The 17,302-nt window shown below is 38.3% G+C and overlaps 1 protein-coding gene across 1 annotated transcript; it reads left to right on the top strand.

Moving 5' to 3' along the window:
• The first annotated feature begins 456 nt into the window (after positions 1-456).
• LOC143857046 (uncharacterized) lies at positions 457-1,023 on the top strand. The gene has a single exon (XM_077367317.1). It carries the CDS (start codon positions 457-459, stop codon positions 1,021-1,023), a length of 567 nt encoding a protein of 188 aa, XP_077223432.1.
• Positions 1,024-17,302: the final 16,279 nt, after the last annotated feature.

The raw sequence follows: 17,302 nt of genomic DNA on the forward strand, positions 1-17,302 counted from the left end.
GAAACACAAAGCCGACAGTGAGAAGGAATGGGGAGCTTTGGTGGAGAAACATAATTTAGATGAAAGACATTGGTTATGTAAGATGTGGGCTTTACGAATGCACTGGGTTCCTGCTTATTTAGAGACACATTCACAGCTGGAATGACTTCAAGTGCACGAAGCGACAGTATTAATGCTTTCTTCGATGGATTTGTTAACCAAAGTACCACTTTAGAAGAATTCGTGGTACAATATGAAAAGGCACTTGTGGATCTGCGGAAAAATGAAGCTGAAGAGGATTGAAGGACTAAATCATCACATGCAGTATTGAAGACAAAGAGCACATTGGAAGCAGATGCTGCATAGTGTTATACTAAATTTTTTTTTGACTTGTTCCAACTTCAATTTCTAACGAGTATTGATTGTTGGGAGGACAATGAGAGTGAGAATGGGAACGTCACTGAATACAAGGTAAGAATGCGTAATGAGGAGGACTGGAAGAGTTACAAGGTTATATATGATGTATCGGAAGGTATTAATGGTACATATGAGTGTGCGATGTTTGAGACCGCAAGGATTCTATGTAAACACATACTTCGCATAATGGATATGAGGCGTTTAGGTTCTATTCCCGAGCGATATCTCTTAAATAGGTGGACAATTGGGGCGAGATATCAAGTGAATAGTTTGGCATCTACAAGCATAGGAGATAGTGACGAAGTAACTTCATTTGAGAGATGGTGCATTACATCAAGGGTTCATAAAGTACTAGATGAACACCCGAGAAAGAAGAGTATTTTGAAGAAGATGAAAGAAGACTTAAATGTGTGGGTGGTGGAATGCGAAAAAGCAAAGAAAGACAAGGAGAGTGTATTGGAAAGCAGTGGCAATCAAGTACAATCCAACTATCCTCTTGAAACACCCGAGATACGTATTCACGACCCTCAAGTTGTGAGAACCAAGGGTCGGCCAAAAAATGCTACAAGGTTTAAATCTCCAGTGGAGGCCTCTCAATCTCAACCCAAGCAGCAAATGACATGTTAAAAATGTGGAGAAAAAGGCCATTATGCGACCATGTGCAAAAACATACCCGAGGAAGAGGTATGTTTTTAAATCTCAATGTGTTCGTAATAATTTTTTCCAAATTGGAAGGTTTATAATATATTTCTCATATAGATGACTACAACGAAGGTTGTATAGGAAGAGGTTAGAGTTGGCGAGGAGGAGGACCACCGCTGGAGTGCACTAAGTAAGTGTTTACAATCAAATCTACTTCTAATAGATTTATTGAAATAATCATAATGCCTCTATTCTTTTTAATTAAAACTCGTGCAAAATGATTGGCCATCCTTTTTTTATCTGTGTGCCATATCTTGTTTCACTTCTAATAGATTTTTGTGTACCACTGATGAAATTTAATCATGCTTTTGATGCAGGTCAGTAGAAGAGGTCGGAAATTGGTCACCGAAGCTTTGGTGCAGATGATTTTTTTTGTTCACCTGCTATTTGGAACCTACAACAGTTTTTGTCCAAGGAGAAAAGGACAATTAGTAAGAACACATTTCTCTATACTTCCACTTCAACAATTGGAAGTAATATTCACATTTTTGTTCACCTGCTGTTTGGAACCTACAACGGTTCAACTGGTGTTTGGAACCTATAATTGGGAAGTTAATCCATACAACTGTTCAACTACAGTGATTGTTTTTTTTTAATTATGTATGCAATTGTTTCCAATTTTTGAGATTTTCAATGTAAACATTTGGTGAATGTAAACATGGTGCTTTTAAATGTAAACAAGGTGCATTTTCGATGTGAATGTAAACATGTGGAGAATGTAAATAGAGTGCCAATTTATCATTTGCCTTTAAACAGGGTGCCAATCTAAGAATATTGTCAAAAAATTTCATTTTCAGGGTGGATTGTAAACAGGGTGTTCAAAATATCATCGCCCAATTTATCATTTGCCTTTAAATTGTGGAAATAAAAAAATTCCCGGGAAAATTTCATACGGGTGAGATAAAATTTGATGACTTGTATCTAACCCGTATAAAATATATCTGCGAATGTGTTGGATTGCCATAATTAAGGGTTGGAATTGGTATCCTACTTCGATTTTGCTCAATTTCTGACATTTGGTTCAGAATAATGAACTGAATCAAGATGCGGAAATGACATCAGGGTGAAACTAAGAGGTGGTATTTTGATTCCACTTGGATTCTAATGATTTTTGTTTTGTGCCCATCTCTCACAACTGTCCCCACTATATTTCATGGAATACTTTTCATGTAAACAGGGTGCCTTTTCATTGTGAAAATTTTTCAAATGGGTGCCTTTTCTAAGAATATCTAAGAGTATGTAAACAGGGTGGAATGTAAACAGAGTGCCTTTTCATTGTCAAAAATTTCCAAGTGGTTTGATTCAATTTCTTCATTCAATTCTTTCTTGATTTTGTGTTCTCGGTTTTTTATCTTTCACTTTGGGGTGGTAGATTTTGCCTCTAGCTTGGTGCCTAATGGTTTTGAGATGGCAACCTGGAGAGGGATTTTTGAGTTGTAGGTATCTGTTGCATCATGAGTAGATTACTAACTAGCCATTAATGAGCATTTGCAAAGAAGGACAAGGAGAGGATATACAGATGAAAAGCTCTTCACTCTACAAATTTCTCACCAGGTCTTAAAGTGCTTATGCCAATTCTCCTAAATATAGGGAGAATGCTCGCCCAAAGCACCATCATTGAAATATGTTTAAACATGTGGAAGGAGCCCACCTCTTATTGACCGAATTGTTCACTTGATAGTCCTTGCTTTGGATCTTCTATGGCCCTAGAATCACACCAAATCATCCAATACAATTGCTTATATGGAGTTTTTGACAGCCAAGATCAGCAACAAACAATACAATATTAAAGATTGCATTATGAGCATGATTTTAGACAACTGAGGATTCAAAACAAGTCTAACCAAGTGAACAACTTAGACAACTGAGAATGTAATCTGAGGACTCAAAGCATTGGACTGTGGTTAAAGCATTTACAAGTGCAACCATGGCAAAAGCATATGAAGCTTACAACTCTACAAGCAAATCATTACAAGAGATGATGTCTATTACAATATGATTGAGACTCTTTCATTCTTCCCACCTAACATAGTGCTCCATTCATAAACAAATAACAAGGAAAAAAACCACAACACCCATAACTTTAATCCACCCAGTTTCATTCTCGACCACTTTAACGGCTTCACGTCCCTGTTGCACCCACACCTTCAATGTAGAAACCTCATTATCCAATCTTTCGACCACTTTACTAGCTTTACGTCCCTGTTGCACCAACACCTTCAATTTGGCAACCTTCGGCAACCTCGCTCTCCAACCTTTGCAGATGTTGATTTGCAATCATGTTGTCCCTCCTCAAACGAAATTCGTTGTCGTCAACATCATTTTGACACCGACGAAAATACTCACACTTCTTGATGCCAAGTTCCTGTGTGTTGTATGAGCTTTAGGAATTTGAAATTTGGTCAAGAAATAAAATCACACGTATTGAAACGTATTGAATGTTTACTTACAACGAATCCACATGTGTAGTAGGGCCATCCTCGATTTCCATTTTTATCTAACTTAGTTATTTTGATACATGCTTTCGTTTGACACTCACAATTCACCACAGTTGAACTACCATCACTCTCGGTAGACGACGCCATTGATTAATCTTAACTATCTGCACAAAAAAATCAGGGATTTCATCATAAGTAAAAGAATTGGTTACGTATATATAAAGAAAAATTCAGGGAATCAAGGATGACGTATTAAACATCGACGACTTTAGATCATGCTAAATATCCTCATGAATGAAGAAGAATTGGTTAGGTATCCTTAAACCTCTCAGCTATTAACAAATGAATAGCAATATCAATAAAATCAAAGAAAATCCATTAAATGATGTTCACAAAAAATCCTCTTTGAAACCTACAAAAAATAAACAACATGAACAGAACATCCATTAAATGATGTTCACAAAAAATTCAGAACATATGTTTGTAAGAAACAATAGCAAATCAGAAGACATGTATGCAGGAAACTCTACCTCTTGCGATATCGATACCCTAGCTCTAGAGAGATTGAAACCCTACTAGCTTGTAACATTACAGATTTATTAACATCAAAACCCTAGCTTGAAACCCTAGCTTTAAATCAACAGAAGAACCCTAAATCTATAAAATCAAATATTACTTGTGATATTAACTAGCTTTAAATCAACAGAAGGACCCTAGCTTTAAACTCTCCAAATTTTATATCTTAAAAAACCAGGTTTCATGTGACTACAAACTAGGTTTTAGAGTAAAAAAAACCAGTTTCTCGGTACTAAAACATGGATCTGAAACCAAGGTTTTCGCTTTCGAAACCTAGAGAGGAAGAAGAAGAATCCAGGTTTTTAGCTTTCGAAACCCATCTTCTAAGCCTACAAAAAAGAAATAACCCTAGAAAGATTACCAACTCCTTAGTCTCGTTTTATAGATCAAGGAAATCAATAAAGAACAGAGCTTGTTCTTCTCAATCCACAGATCTTTAGATAAAAACATATTTGAGTGAAAATCCCAAACCTAGTAAACCCTAAACAAGTTGTTTTTCTCACAAGAAATTAAAACCCTAACATCCCTAACCCTAAAGATGTTGTTTACCTGTTACATGAATATCCGCCGAAGAAAAACCCACTAAAAACCAGCGAGGGAGGAGATTCTGATCCAATGGATGTGTAGAGGAGAAACCAAACCAGCGAGAGCAACCAGCGAGATGGAAAGCGAGAGAGAAAGCAAGCAACCCTAGGTTCTGTCGTAAAGAATAATCCAATATGTGTAGGAGACGAAGAGAACAAGGGTTTCTCTTCGTAGAGGAGAAAACCCTTGCGCATGTCTGTTTCTTTTTAAGAGAAAAAAACCACTTTATTTTTTGCTTTTGTTTTTCTTATAAATGAACGTTTCGGATGGGTTTAATCCAAGGGCTGCTGTTAAATGGCGCTCCACAAGTCACTAGTGTGGAGAGAAATTCTCTACACACATGTGTAGGAACCGTTTTCTCATATGTATATGTATATACATACATACATACACACACATACATACACACATACACACACACACACACACACACACACACACATATATATATATATATATATATATATATATATATATATAATGAAAAAAGTGTAGCTACACGATCGAGTAGCTAATTTAGCTACTCCGTCGGCTTAAAATACAGTGGAGGCCCACATTGTTTGGGTGATGCAAACCATTCATTTGATGGGCCCTCACATAGATAGGGTGTGCCCAAATACAACTAGCACCAGTCTTGCCTACATGCACGTGTCGTAAGGTGACTTATCTAGGTCATCTAGGTATTAGACACTAAGCAAGAAGATTGGGTGCGACGATTGGATCGCGCAATCGAACCGGAGCAAATAAAGAACAACTTGTGGACAAGAAAGTATAAAGTTGTTATTCCAGACAGGACGCTTTACATATCCTTAGACCTGAGGGATCTTATTGGTCTGTCGGCCCGTTCTAGAGTCTTAGTCTATCTTATAGTGATTCTATTTTAGAGTCATATTCGGATAGAGCTATATCCTACAGCAAACCCTCGAGACCAATAGTGATACTCAACAAGGGATTCTTCGCCATAAAATTTAGGGATTGACATCTACAATTTTTCAGAGGAGTAGGCCTATTAAATAGCCTGGCTAGGAGGCCAAGGGGGAAGAATGTCACCCTAAAATATGCGGTAGGCCTCTTAAATAGCCTGGCTAGGGGAGCCAAGGTGGAAGAATGTCACCCTAAAATAAGCGGTAGGCCTCTTAAATAGTCTGGACAGGGGGGACAAGGGGGTTTATATATATATATATATATATATATATATATATATATATATATATATATATATATATATATATATATATGGGGAAAGTGATTGTGAGCGGCCCCTCATATAAGCTTATCTGAGGTGACCGCTAAAAACATGGTGGGCCCACATTTTTGGGGTGATCCGAGCCGGTCATTTGATAGGCCCTGATGTAGATAAGGGGTGCCCAAAAAATCAGCTCCATAGCATCATCCCAACCCTTCGTACTTGTGGACCCCGATCCGAGAACGACGAGGAGGGAACGAGCCCCCAACACCATCCTCTGGATCATCCCCAACGTGAAGGAGAGCTCTACCAAGGAACTCTCAAAATAGGTTGCCACCCTCACAGCATAGCATGAGTGGCGATATAGAAAGAAAGAGATACATCCTGATCCGGAGCCAGGGCTTGAAACCAAGATATATCTGAAAATAACTCAGAGTCGCCATCCATGGATGCGCCATGGAACCAAAACAAATGCTCTGTTTGCAATTGATAACCAGAGATACAGAAGGTCTGTGCCTGATGACGAATGGAGAAGGTCCGAAGAGCGCCCCCAATTCGCCCGAGTGCGAACACTTGGTCTCTTATGCCATTTATTATTAACCTTGAAGAGTTTTAGGCAAAAATCATGTGAAATGGGAACAATCCTCAGGAGTCGTCTACCTAAGCATGCATTTCCTGAGAAGACAAATAATAAGCACACAAAATAAAATAAAAGATGTGTCACCTAATGATTGCTAGGTTATGAGTGACATACCTAACTGGTGTCTAAGTTCTGGTGGACGAACACATGCATGCTACAACTAAAGGTATAAGGTCTGCACAAGAAAGTAAGAAAACACAACAAAATATACCATATAACAACACAACAAATCCTAAGACTCTAAACGATTTAGCCCGAGTCCTCGGATGGTCTGATGTTCATCCAAAGAAGCCTACGTATCCCCGCCTCCACGAGAATCAAGGCAACGTAGTTCTTCGCGCCTATTCTAAGCTAGGATGCCTAAGACACCTAGACCTCTATCTTAGACTCGATCTAAAAGACCGGACTGATTATTAAAGCTTCTTGAACGATTATTTAAATTCCAGTGAATTGTAGATTTTAGGACACCCTATATGCCCTAACTAAATGCAGATTAGCCCTAAGCTAATGCAGGTGATTCCTACAACCTATGTGTAACTAGGCTGTATTTCCTAAGGAAAACAAAGGGTGGACTAACGTATCCTACTCTAGTCATCACTCGGCGATGTGGATCATCGACTGACCGGACGGAGGCGCTCCTATAACTCTAGGATAGACTCCTAACTCTAAAACAAGCACACAACAAACAATCAATCAAACAACCTATCAAAAGAAAAAAAAGTAACTCTAAAACTCTCTATCTAAGAGAAACTCCTTACTCTAGAGGAAGATCTTTTGAAAACAGGGTTTTAAAGATTTTTTGAAGAAGGTTTAAAATATTATTTACAAAAAAAGTTTGGCTGGACTTGGGATATGGATCCCAAGCTGCACTACGTACCTCGTGGAAGAGGATCAAGCCAACGTAGTTCGAAACGAACTCTCCTAATTAAAAGCTAACAATCCAAAAGATTTAAGGTTTTTAATGTTTTTCAAATGTTTTTGACATTTTTAAAGTTTTCGAATGTTTTTGGATTTTAAAATATTCCAATGCTTTTGGATCTCTAGATATTTTCACCCTTCAAGGGAACACGCAAGCATAACCACAAACTAGGGCGAAGCCCTAAAGCAAAAGGGGAAACCCCGAATAAGCAATTAGCGTCTCAAAGAGACAAACCACAACACGAAAGATAGCGCCCCAAGAACAGAGAAAACAATCTAAGATCTCAAGCAGGAAAGCTTCAATAAGACTGAGTTAGTCTCGAATGGAAAAACTCTTAACTAATAACACTAGGGGGGAGTACAAATGAGTCAGAGACTCTCTAATAACACTACCAAGTCAAAGACTCGCTCTAAAAGAGGAGACCACTCTAACATGAGGCTAGGTAAGCCTCCTAAAGGGGAAACTCTCTATATGAGACAATGCTTGTCTCCGAGACACAAATGGCGTAAACAAGGGTTCTGATGAGACTGGGCAAGTCTCCTATATACAAAGGAGGGGTATGCTACTTGGACTGAGCAAGTCCCCTAAGGATGGGCTTGGGCTATCGCCTTCATCGCCTCGGAATTATGAAGAAAAGAATGATCATGCTCGTCCGAACCATGCTGAGAAAACATTATAATAGGATCGAAGAATAGAGGCCTGACATCAACAACCCTTTATATGACATTAGTGCCATAACCCGCTTAACATTATTCGCCCTAGAACAAATAGAAGCAGAGCAAAACAGTGTTATGGTTGTACTGACCCTACTCCTTCAATGAAAGGGCCCATTCAAGATTTAAGGCCATAAAGCAAAGACTCATTATCTGCATTTTCTTGATATTGACAATCAAGCTGAAAGAAATAATAGAAGTACCATTATGAACAGATCATCACTTTAAACTGCTTACATTTGTAACACACATGGGACAGATTAAAGCTAGCAAGTCAAATATGCATAGCATTCAATTGATCATCTAAAGGATTAAACAATCATCCTTCGAGCAGCCCTAATTCCAGCTAAATGCTTCACAACATGTATGAACCCAAGGATGTCAAGGAATTATTTTAATGTTTACCCTGTTCTAGACCGAAAGATTCTTAGAAGCTCTTTACTTAGCAAACAAGCATAATTGGACACAAATTTCAAGTTCCCCACATTACTCTACAATACTATAGTAATTTTCTTTGAACAAAAATGCTTCCCCGAAAGAAGTTATGTAAGCATGCCCTCTAATATTCCACCCAAAAACATTGAACTATATATGAGAGGCAAATTGAAAAGGAAAAGTTGGCCTACATTGAAACCCAAGATGTCTGCCAATATAGAAAATCAAGCTTTGGTAATGGAGATCATGCTTTGGAATAATACACATGTGAGCCGCACACAGAGATGTTAACATCGATTAGGAGGCAAACACGTCTATGATTAAGAATCAAGGGAGATGAAGCCAATGTTCTTCCTCTTAAGTATCTCAAAAGAAACAATATGAGGTACTAAAGCAAAATATGTATTACTTTAAAAGCAAATCATATTAAAGGATTCAAGAACTGTGGCTCAGGCATTTGTATTTTACAATATATTTAGCATGCCTCACAGTAGATTGCTGAGCAAGGAATATTTTGGAGATGATAGAAGCATTGCATGGGTTCCAAATATTTTTAAATCAGAGAAAGTAACTTGAACAGGCCTCACATAACAACAATCATGTTCCATCAAACGCCTAAACGACTACCTCCTTCAAAAGAAAATTTTACCATGTTATGCATTTTCAGATGTATAAATCCCATTCAGCAGAATGAAACTCATTTCCTGATCTAAACCTTCATTCAGATACCCTGTAATTCAAACCATCAGCCAGATGCTCGCCATATGTAATTGACAAGGGAAATGCGGTCAGATTTATAGAGATGAGCAAAATAACAAACTTGAAAGACCTCGGATTTTGAGTCTCACCGTCTATTCACCACATATCATTTTCCAATCAAAAGATGAGGACAAGCAGTTCACTTATCAAAGAAACAAATTAACAAATGTATAGAAACATCCAATCTCATGACGACCATAGATGCTTCATATGCAAAGAAATATATATATATATATATATACCCCAAATGATTCATATACTTATTATACCCATGACATGGGGTGAAACTAATTAAACCAGTTAGCATTGGAGTTCAATTCAGGATCAAAACCAAAACTAAGGTAATATCAAAAGAATCAAATTAAGATCAAATCCACGGATTCGTACCATAATGTCGGAAAACAGGGTAATTAGCCATGCAAATTTCTGCAATTCAAGGGTTAGGGATGTCACCTGAGTTGCCACCAAAATTATCAAGAAGTGAAAGATATCGCGGCCGATGAGATCCGAGGAGAAGAGAATCGAGCTCTACTTCAACAACTTTCGGATCTAGCTTGATTACAAATAGGTCCGACCCAAAAATGACTTAAACCTATAGTCTAATGAAGGATAAAGAGGGTTGATGGTGGGGGAAAACGAAGTGGGCTTGGGGTGGGGTATTGACCGGAGTTGCAACTATGAGTTTTGGGTTTTTTAAATAAAGGAACGAGTGGCTGATGAAGGGGATAATGGGGGTTTTGGGGGTAGAAAAATGGTGGAAATAGAATGGGTTTAATGGAGATTTTAATGGGGAAATGGGGTTGAAATGGGAGTAGTTGAGGGTGGACGGAGATGGCTGGAGAAATGGGGTCTGCCGGAAATGGGTTGATGGTAGTGGTGGAGAATGGCTGTAGGGATGAAGGAGATGGGGGGTATGGTGGTGGAAAACGGTGGAAGGTTTTGGAGGTTGACCGGGGTTTGACCGGAGCACGGCTGGAGTTAATGGTGGTTGGTGGTTGTAGGGTTTGATGGTCGACAATCCGATTGGAGGTGGAGGAGGTTGTAAGAAGAAAAAGAAGAAAAAGAAGAAGAAAAGAGTGGCCGATTGGTGGTGGTTGTTGGTGTTGGTGGCAGCAGATCTTAGGGGAAAATGAAAAGGGTTTGGGGGTGGATTTTGCAAAGAAGAGGAGATGGGTTTGGGAGTGTGCTCACGGATTCCGGCGGGGTTTGCCGGAGGTGGAGGTGGTGCGGCTGAGATGAGGATCGGTTGGAGGAGGCGGGAAAAGGTGGTGGTGGCTGGCCGGAAGAAAGAAAAAGAAGAGAAAGAAAAGGAAGAATAGGACGATATGATGGTGATTGAGGGTGGGTTTTGGTCGGAGCTCCGGTTGGAGGTGGAATCTGTCAAAGATGGTGGTTGAGGTTGCGGCTGAGAAGGTGGAGAGGTGGCTCGTTGGAGGAGATGATGGAGGAGGTGGGTGGTGGAAAAATGGAGGAGGTGGCTGTTAGGAGAAAGGGGGTTTGATGGGGGGATGTAGGTGTGGGGGAGAAGAAGAGGTGGCCGGCCGGAATAAATGGAGATGGGTTTGTGATGGTGTCTGTGGAAAAAAAATAAATAAAAATGGAAGAGGGTTTGAAGATGGGTTTGCCGGAGTTGGAGATCGGGGGTTAAGAAAATGGGTTTGGGGTGGAGATGAGAGATGGTGTTGGTGGTGGTAATCGGAGAAGGGCTTGCCGGATTCCGGCCGAAAATAAGGCCGGAGAAGAAGATGGTGGGGAAAATGGTGGGTGTGGGTTTGGGATGTGGGTTTTGAGAAATAAGAGAAGAGGAAGAAGGAGAATGGGTTTGAGATGGTGGTGTTGACCGGTGGATTTGGGGGTAAGGATTAGGGATCTGTGAAGAAGGAGGTGGAGATGGTAGAGATGGGGTGGGGGTTTGAGAAAATGGGGAGGTGGTGTGTAGGTGAGGACGGGCTAGCCGGATTTCCGGCGGGAAATGGGGCTGGAGAAGAGGATTCTCCTCTTCTTCTTCTTCCCTTTGCTCTCTCCTACTCTCTGGTTTTTTTTTTCTCCTCAACGAAGATGAGCCTCTTTTTTTTTTCTTCCCTTTTTTCTTTTTCATTTCAACCTTTATTCGTTTCTTAATGGCTAAGAAAACAAAATTTTTGCCCCCTCCCTTGCTCTCAGGACAGCCACCCTAGTGCATTTATAACTACTTTTTACCAACAGGGGGGGGATCAAGCAGAAACAGGGGAAAATATTTTTGAGAAAATATCTTCTCCTCCCTTTTGATCCTAGCCCTTCAAATCAACTTTTTGTTTAAGGGTTGGGATCATAGGAAGCTTAACCACCTAGGAAGCTTCTAAAGATTCTCCCTAACTAATTTTGCTACACACTAATCTGTATACCCCCTATATCTCCCTGGACAACCCATTACGGGAAATTTGAACTGGATTTCTAGGTTCCAGTGCACCCCTATTTCTGGCTAAATCGTCACCCTTGTAAACTTGTACCACGACACTTACCTCGGCTCGTTTACTAGGCAAACGTGCCCAGATCTTGACAAAATTTTACAGGGAGCCCGGTGGGACCCTAAGCTAACCTAGGGTGTAATTTGGGGTCCTAACGCACCGATTTAAAAAAGTTAAGCACAAAACATGGAGGTACAGGGCACGGTCAAAATGGGGTGTCTACAGTACTGTGGAGGTGAAAGAGGGGCAAAATGGACGGGTAAGTAGGCAAATTTATACCCGCCCATTTCCCCCTCTTTCACCTCCACAGTTTGAAGGGTTGGGATGATCCTATGTAGCTGATTTTTTGGGCACCCTCTATCTAAGTCGGGGCCTATCAAATGACCGGTTCGGATCACCCCAAAAATGTGGGCCCACCATGGTTTTAGCGGTCACCTCATATAAGCTTATATGAGGGGCCACTCACAATCACTTTCCCTCATATATATATATATATATATATATATATATATATATATATATATATATATAAACCCTCGAGGCTGAACACCGCTTGACGAAAATGGTAAACCAAGAGTGAGCCAAGGGGGTAAATGGTGTCCACCTCCCGTATAACTCAACTCAGTGGATGTAGTTACGAAAAAAAGACTTGCACATACATGATGTGATTAGGGGTAAGATGATCTGACGGTCATCTTCAGGGTTACGTCTCGATGGAGGCCACTGACCTAATTCGAGTGTAGTTTAACTACAGAGCGAGATCACAGTGGGGCCCACCATAGGGTTCTGCAGGATTGACTATTAGATCCCTGGGACGTTCCCACTCATAATCGAATGACTCGGTAACATTCAAACAGATCAGAGTTCTGCATTTTATGTAATTGCACGGACGGATATGACCCGTTAGAGTAATGTGGATATATATATATATATATATATATATATATATATATATATATATATATATATATATAGAAACAGGGGGACCATTGGCGGGGTGATCCTAAGCATTCATTTGGAAGGCCCCATCATGGATGGGGTGCCTACCAAAAATCAGCTCCACTGGATCACCATAGGGTGTCCATTTGTGAGGCAAAAAATGGACAGATACTGTTTGTCCACTATTTGCCCATTTTTTGGGCCCACAAATGGACACCCTAAGGTGATCCAATGGAGCTGATTTTTTGTGGACACCCTATCCATGAAAGGGCCCATCAAATGAATGCTTTGGATCCCACCAAAAAATGTGGCCCCCTGTTTCTGTGCTCGAGCGCAGAAACCCTTTTCTCTCTCTCTCTCTCTCTCTATATGTGTGTGTGTGTGTGTGTGTATATATATATATATATGTTGATATATGTATATATACATATCATTGTTAAGTAAGTAACAAGAGACAGTAAGAGAATTTTTCAAAGACAAATTAGAGCCGAAATAACTCCCATTGGATGTGAGTTGTTAATTAATTAAATTGTTAATTAATTATTTAATTATTATACATTATTATGTACTATTAATTTGATTATTAATAAGCATAATAATGTATAATCCAAATGACGATAGTTATTCCCAAACCGGTTTTGCAAAAGTTGCAGAATTGGAACGTAATTGGGAATTGGGATATAATTACACATTTGGATAAGGTTTGTGGGGCCCACAACACTCCCAAAGTAGTTGAAGAGTGGGGAAAAAGAGTCCCAATTGCTCAAGGACTTTGAATTACACTCAAACTCCTTGTTGGATAAGAATTGCTAAATTGCAGGATCTATAAAGTAAGCAATTTGTTTCTAACACCAACTCTTATGAGATAAGGCCACAAGGGCTATGCAGAGGCATCCATACACATTCTCCCATGTATCTTGAGTGTCCTCACACTTCCTTGGAGGTTTGGGAGCGTCCCATTCACTCGAGGAGTTTCAATTCAAGTTGGTTTCTCAATTGCATAAGAATTGGGAGAGAGAAAAAAGGATTTATGAAACCAAAACTATATTTTCTATATATGAGTGTGGGACCCGATCCCGCGAGAGGGGAATGGCGAGCGCGCGAGGCGCTACACTCTCTCTTGGTCTCTCGTACCCACGAGAATGGCGTGTGCTTTTTATTATTGATTTTAATTACCCAACTAAGCAGGCAGCAACCAAGCCTTAGGGTGCAAACAAACGTGCAACCCAGTACCCATAAGGGCAGGGGTAAGCCGCCGAGCCTAGCAAGGTGTGATTTAATTCATTTTTTCCGTGAACTTGAGATCACTAAAGTAATCCGAATTCCACACAAAAGAGAGTGACAGAGTCGCCACCTAGATGAGGGATCTAGGACCCATAATTGACCAGAAATCTAGACTCGTTACCTGGTTACGAGAATGGAAGGTATGTGGAGTTACCACCACATGCACCATTCCTGCCCAATAATCGGTCTTCAATTCCAAAAGTTAACTCTTTTGAATTTCTTTTAAATGGCTCACTTAACTCTATATTAATATGCGAATTACGTGACATGCATCCTAAAATCTAATTTTAATGTAATTCCTAAATGTGTATCTTGATTTTCTTAATTTGTTTGAATTCAATCTAAGTGAAAGTTCTCCTAAAAATTTAATTTCATGAATAGTTCTAAGTGATTTAATTACTTTTAATTTAAGGATTAATATACAAAACCCCACCACTTATGTGTGGAGCCAACTCGGGCTTGGTATGCCACTTAAGTATACAAGTTGCCTACGTATTCCAGCCTCACTAGAATCAAAGTCGATCGTAGTTCGGTGCACCTAAACTAAGCTACTTATGCCTAACTCATCTAGAACACCGATCTAGACTTGAAGGACTGTTTCAACAGTTTAAGAGAGATTATTTAGTTCAAGTTGAGTAGATTTTATTATCCTATGACTCCATCTAAGATGATATATGGTCCTAGCCAAGTGCAAGACATCCCTTCGACTAATGCAGGTTAACCTATATCCTAGGTAACTAGGCCCGTCTTATGGGAAAATTGAGTTACTAGTGTAACTAGATCTATGGCACGGTTGCTATCCATAGCAAGCGGCAGTGATGAGGCTAGACTCCTAACTCTATGACTCCCTAAAACCTAGGATATGACATGACGTAAGTGTTCCTAAGGGGGTCCTAAAGGTTCATACGATAGGAGACTGCAATCCAACGGTTCCAAAGACATGGATCGAGTTAACTCAATTTGTTGGACTTAATGATTTTTTATTTTTCAAAGTATTTTTTATTCCTAAACATCTAAGGAATACCAAAGGCTCTATGGTTCGCAAGTTTCGGCCTCGAATCGCAACCATGGAAATGAATCGTGCTTTCAACCCTTTTATAACTTAGCACGTAAGTTATAGTATATTATTGCCTGGCATGTTTCTCAGGATTTCCGTGGATAGTGAACCTCGGAGCCAACAACATACTATAATTTACGTACTCCAATTATGCAGGATCAACCGCAATTAGTATACGATTACGGTTGCGATCTCGGCAGTTGAACTACCGCGACATAGCAAATTTACATGGAAGATCTATGAACCCTAAGGTTTCTGTTTCAAATAAGTTAGGGATTGAATTCATGATGAAAAGTTAAAATTTTCTGGAGATTTTTATTGACTTTTGTGTTGATATGCTATTAAGTTGTTATTTAATAACATTAAGACCAGATTGCTAGGATTACACAGAAACCCTTAGCAATCGAACTCCAAATCAATTAAAAATTTTCCAGTAACAAGATATGAATGATTGTATCTTAAGGAAAAGATTTCATGAATTTTCATCAAGATTTACTAACAATTTCTGATTTTTGAAAATTCAAGTCAGATTGTAGATTAACACAGTAACTTATAGAATATGAATTTCAAATTAATCCAAACTTTTACAGCATAAAGCTCATCATGAGAGTAAGCTACTGTAAAAATTTCATAGATTGTTATTATGATTTGATATCAATTAAAAACCACACCAACATCGGATGAATTCAAAGAATCAATTAAAAGTCAAACTTAATGGTATCCTAAAATAAAGGAAACTTACAGTAGATATGAAATAAATTATAAGAATTTCTATCAAAATTTCAGAACCTAAAAATTAAATATCCTCCATAAAATTGATTTTTAAATGGAAAAGATCAATTTGCTTTCTATGAATCAAAACCCGTTTATTAAAATAAATTGTAAAACTATATCAAAACATTATAAAACCCTTTAAAAAAATTTCTGTAACATTCCAGTCACCTAAGTTACTAGTTTGTAAAGAAAAAGTTCAAATATTCATTAGTTTGATATGAAAAAGAATTACGGCACACAAAACGGAGAATCGGTTAGAAAACAGTAAAGAAAATATATTTTTCGAAAACAAAATTTCATGAAAAATTTGATTTATAATTAAACTTGAATTCTGGAAAGTTTCATCAATTTTCAAAATCGTTTAATATTTATTAAAAATATCCCAAAATTAAAATAATTTAAACCGGATTAAAAAATTCAAAAAACTCCGAAAATTTTTGGGTGGTCTGGAAATCAAACAATTGGTTAGGAAACAAGATTTCACAAATTTTGGACATGGTTTGATATACGTTTGGGGTTATTTTTTGAAGAATAGAATGAAAATTAAAACGGCCAAACCGCGATTGGAAATTAAGTTTCCAGTAGTATTTTATTTTATAGAAATCTAAAAAAATATCAGTATTTAAAGAAACCCACGTTTTCAAACACTTTTTTTGATAATCCGATTTAAATCCATATTGAATAAAAACGAAAGAAAATCATTATTAAATGGAGAAAAATTAATTTTTTGGTGAAATTTTGGATTTTGAAAACTTATAATCTATATTATAACATACTGAAATTTTAAGGAAAAATTCATTGATTTGATCTATCAAAAGTAAAACCCTAGCATGCTTTTTTACTTTTGATATTACAACGATAAAGATCATACCGTTGATCGTGCTCCTTGTCTCTAGGGTGTGTAGATCCGAGGTATACGCTTTGTCGCATCCTTTTATATGATGAAGAAGACCCAAAGAATACCCCAAAGATCCTTGATGTGTGATTTGTTGAAGAAGAAAATGGAATTCAAGAATTCCTTTTGTGAAGAACCCTTGAGAGAGATGAATACACTTCAAGAGAGAATAAGTTTTTTTCTCTATTTGTTTTTTGGGAGGAGAGAGAAAAAGGACGAATTTGGATTTTTTTTTTGGATTATTCCTAGGATTGTTTGCTTTGATTTTTATACAAAAAAGCTAGGGTTAAGAGAGAAATAGTAGTTTCCAATGTGAGAGCTCCATTTTTTGCTTGTTTCCAATTTTTCCCTCTCGCATTCTTTCTTTCTTGTTTCCAAATTGGATTTGATTCCAATCTTAATTTCTTGTCAATCAAGACATCCTATTCTTCATTTCACATTGCTTCTTTGGAAGAAAACCTCTTTTAAGCAATCATTCCTCTTTTCCTTCTTTCCTTCTTTTCTTTTTTATTCATTTTATTTTTCTTTTAACAAATATGATGTTACCATTGTGACAT

Source organism: Tasmannia lanceolata, unplaced genomic scaffold (assembly GCF_043159265.1).
Source record: "Tasmannia lanceolata isolate RefF3 unplaced genomic scaffold, GAP_Taslan_0.1 ptg000024l, whole genome shotgun sequence".
Lineage (NCBI taxonomy): Eukaryota > Viridiplantae > Streptophyta > Magnoliopsida > Canellales > Winteraceae > Tasmannia > Tasmannia lanceolata.

Bases quoted from the DNA above. Each gene is read 5' to 3' on its own strand.
- LOC143857046 (XM_077367317.1), top strand. From the start codon at position 457: ATGCGTAATGAGGAGGACTGGAAGAGTTACAAGGTTATATATGATGTA.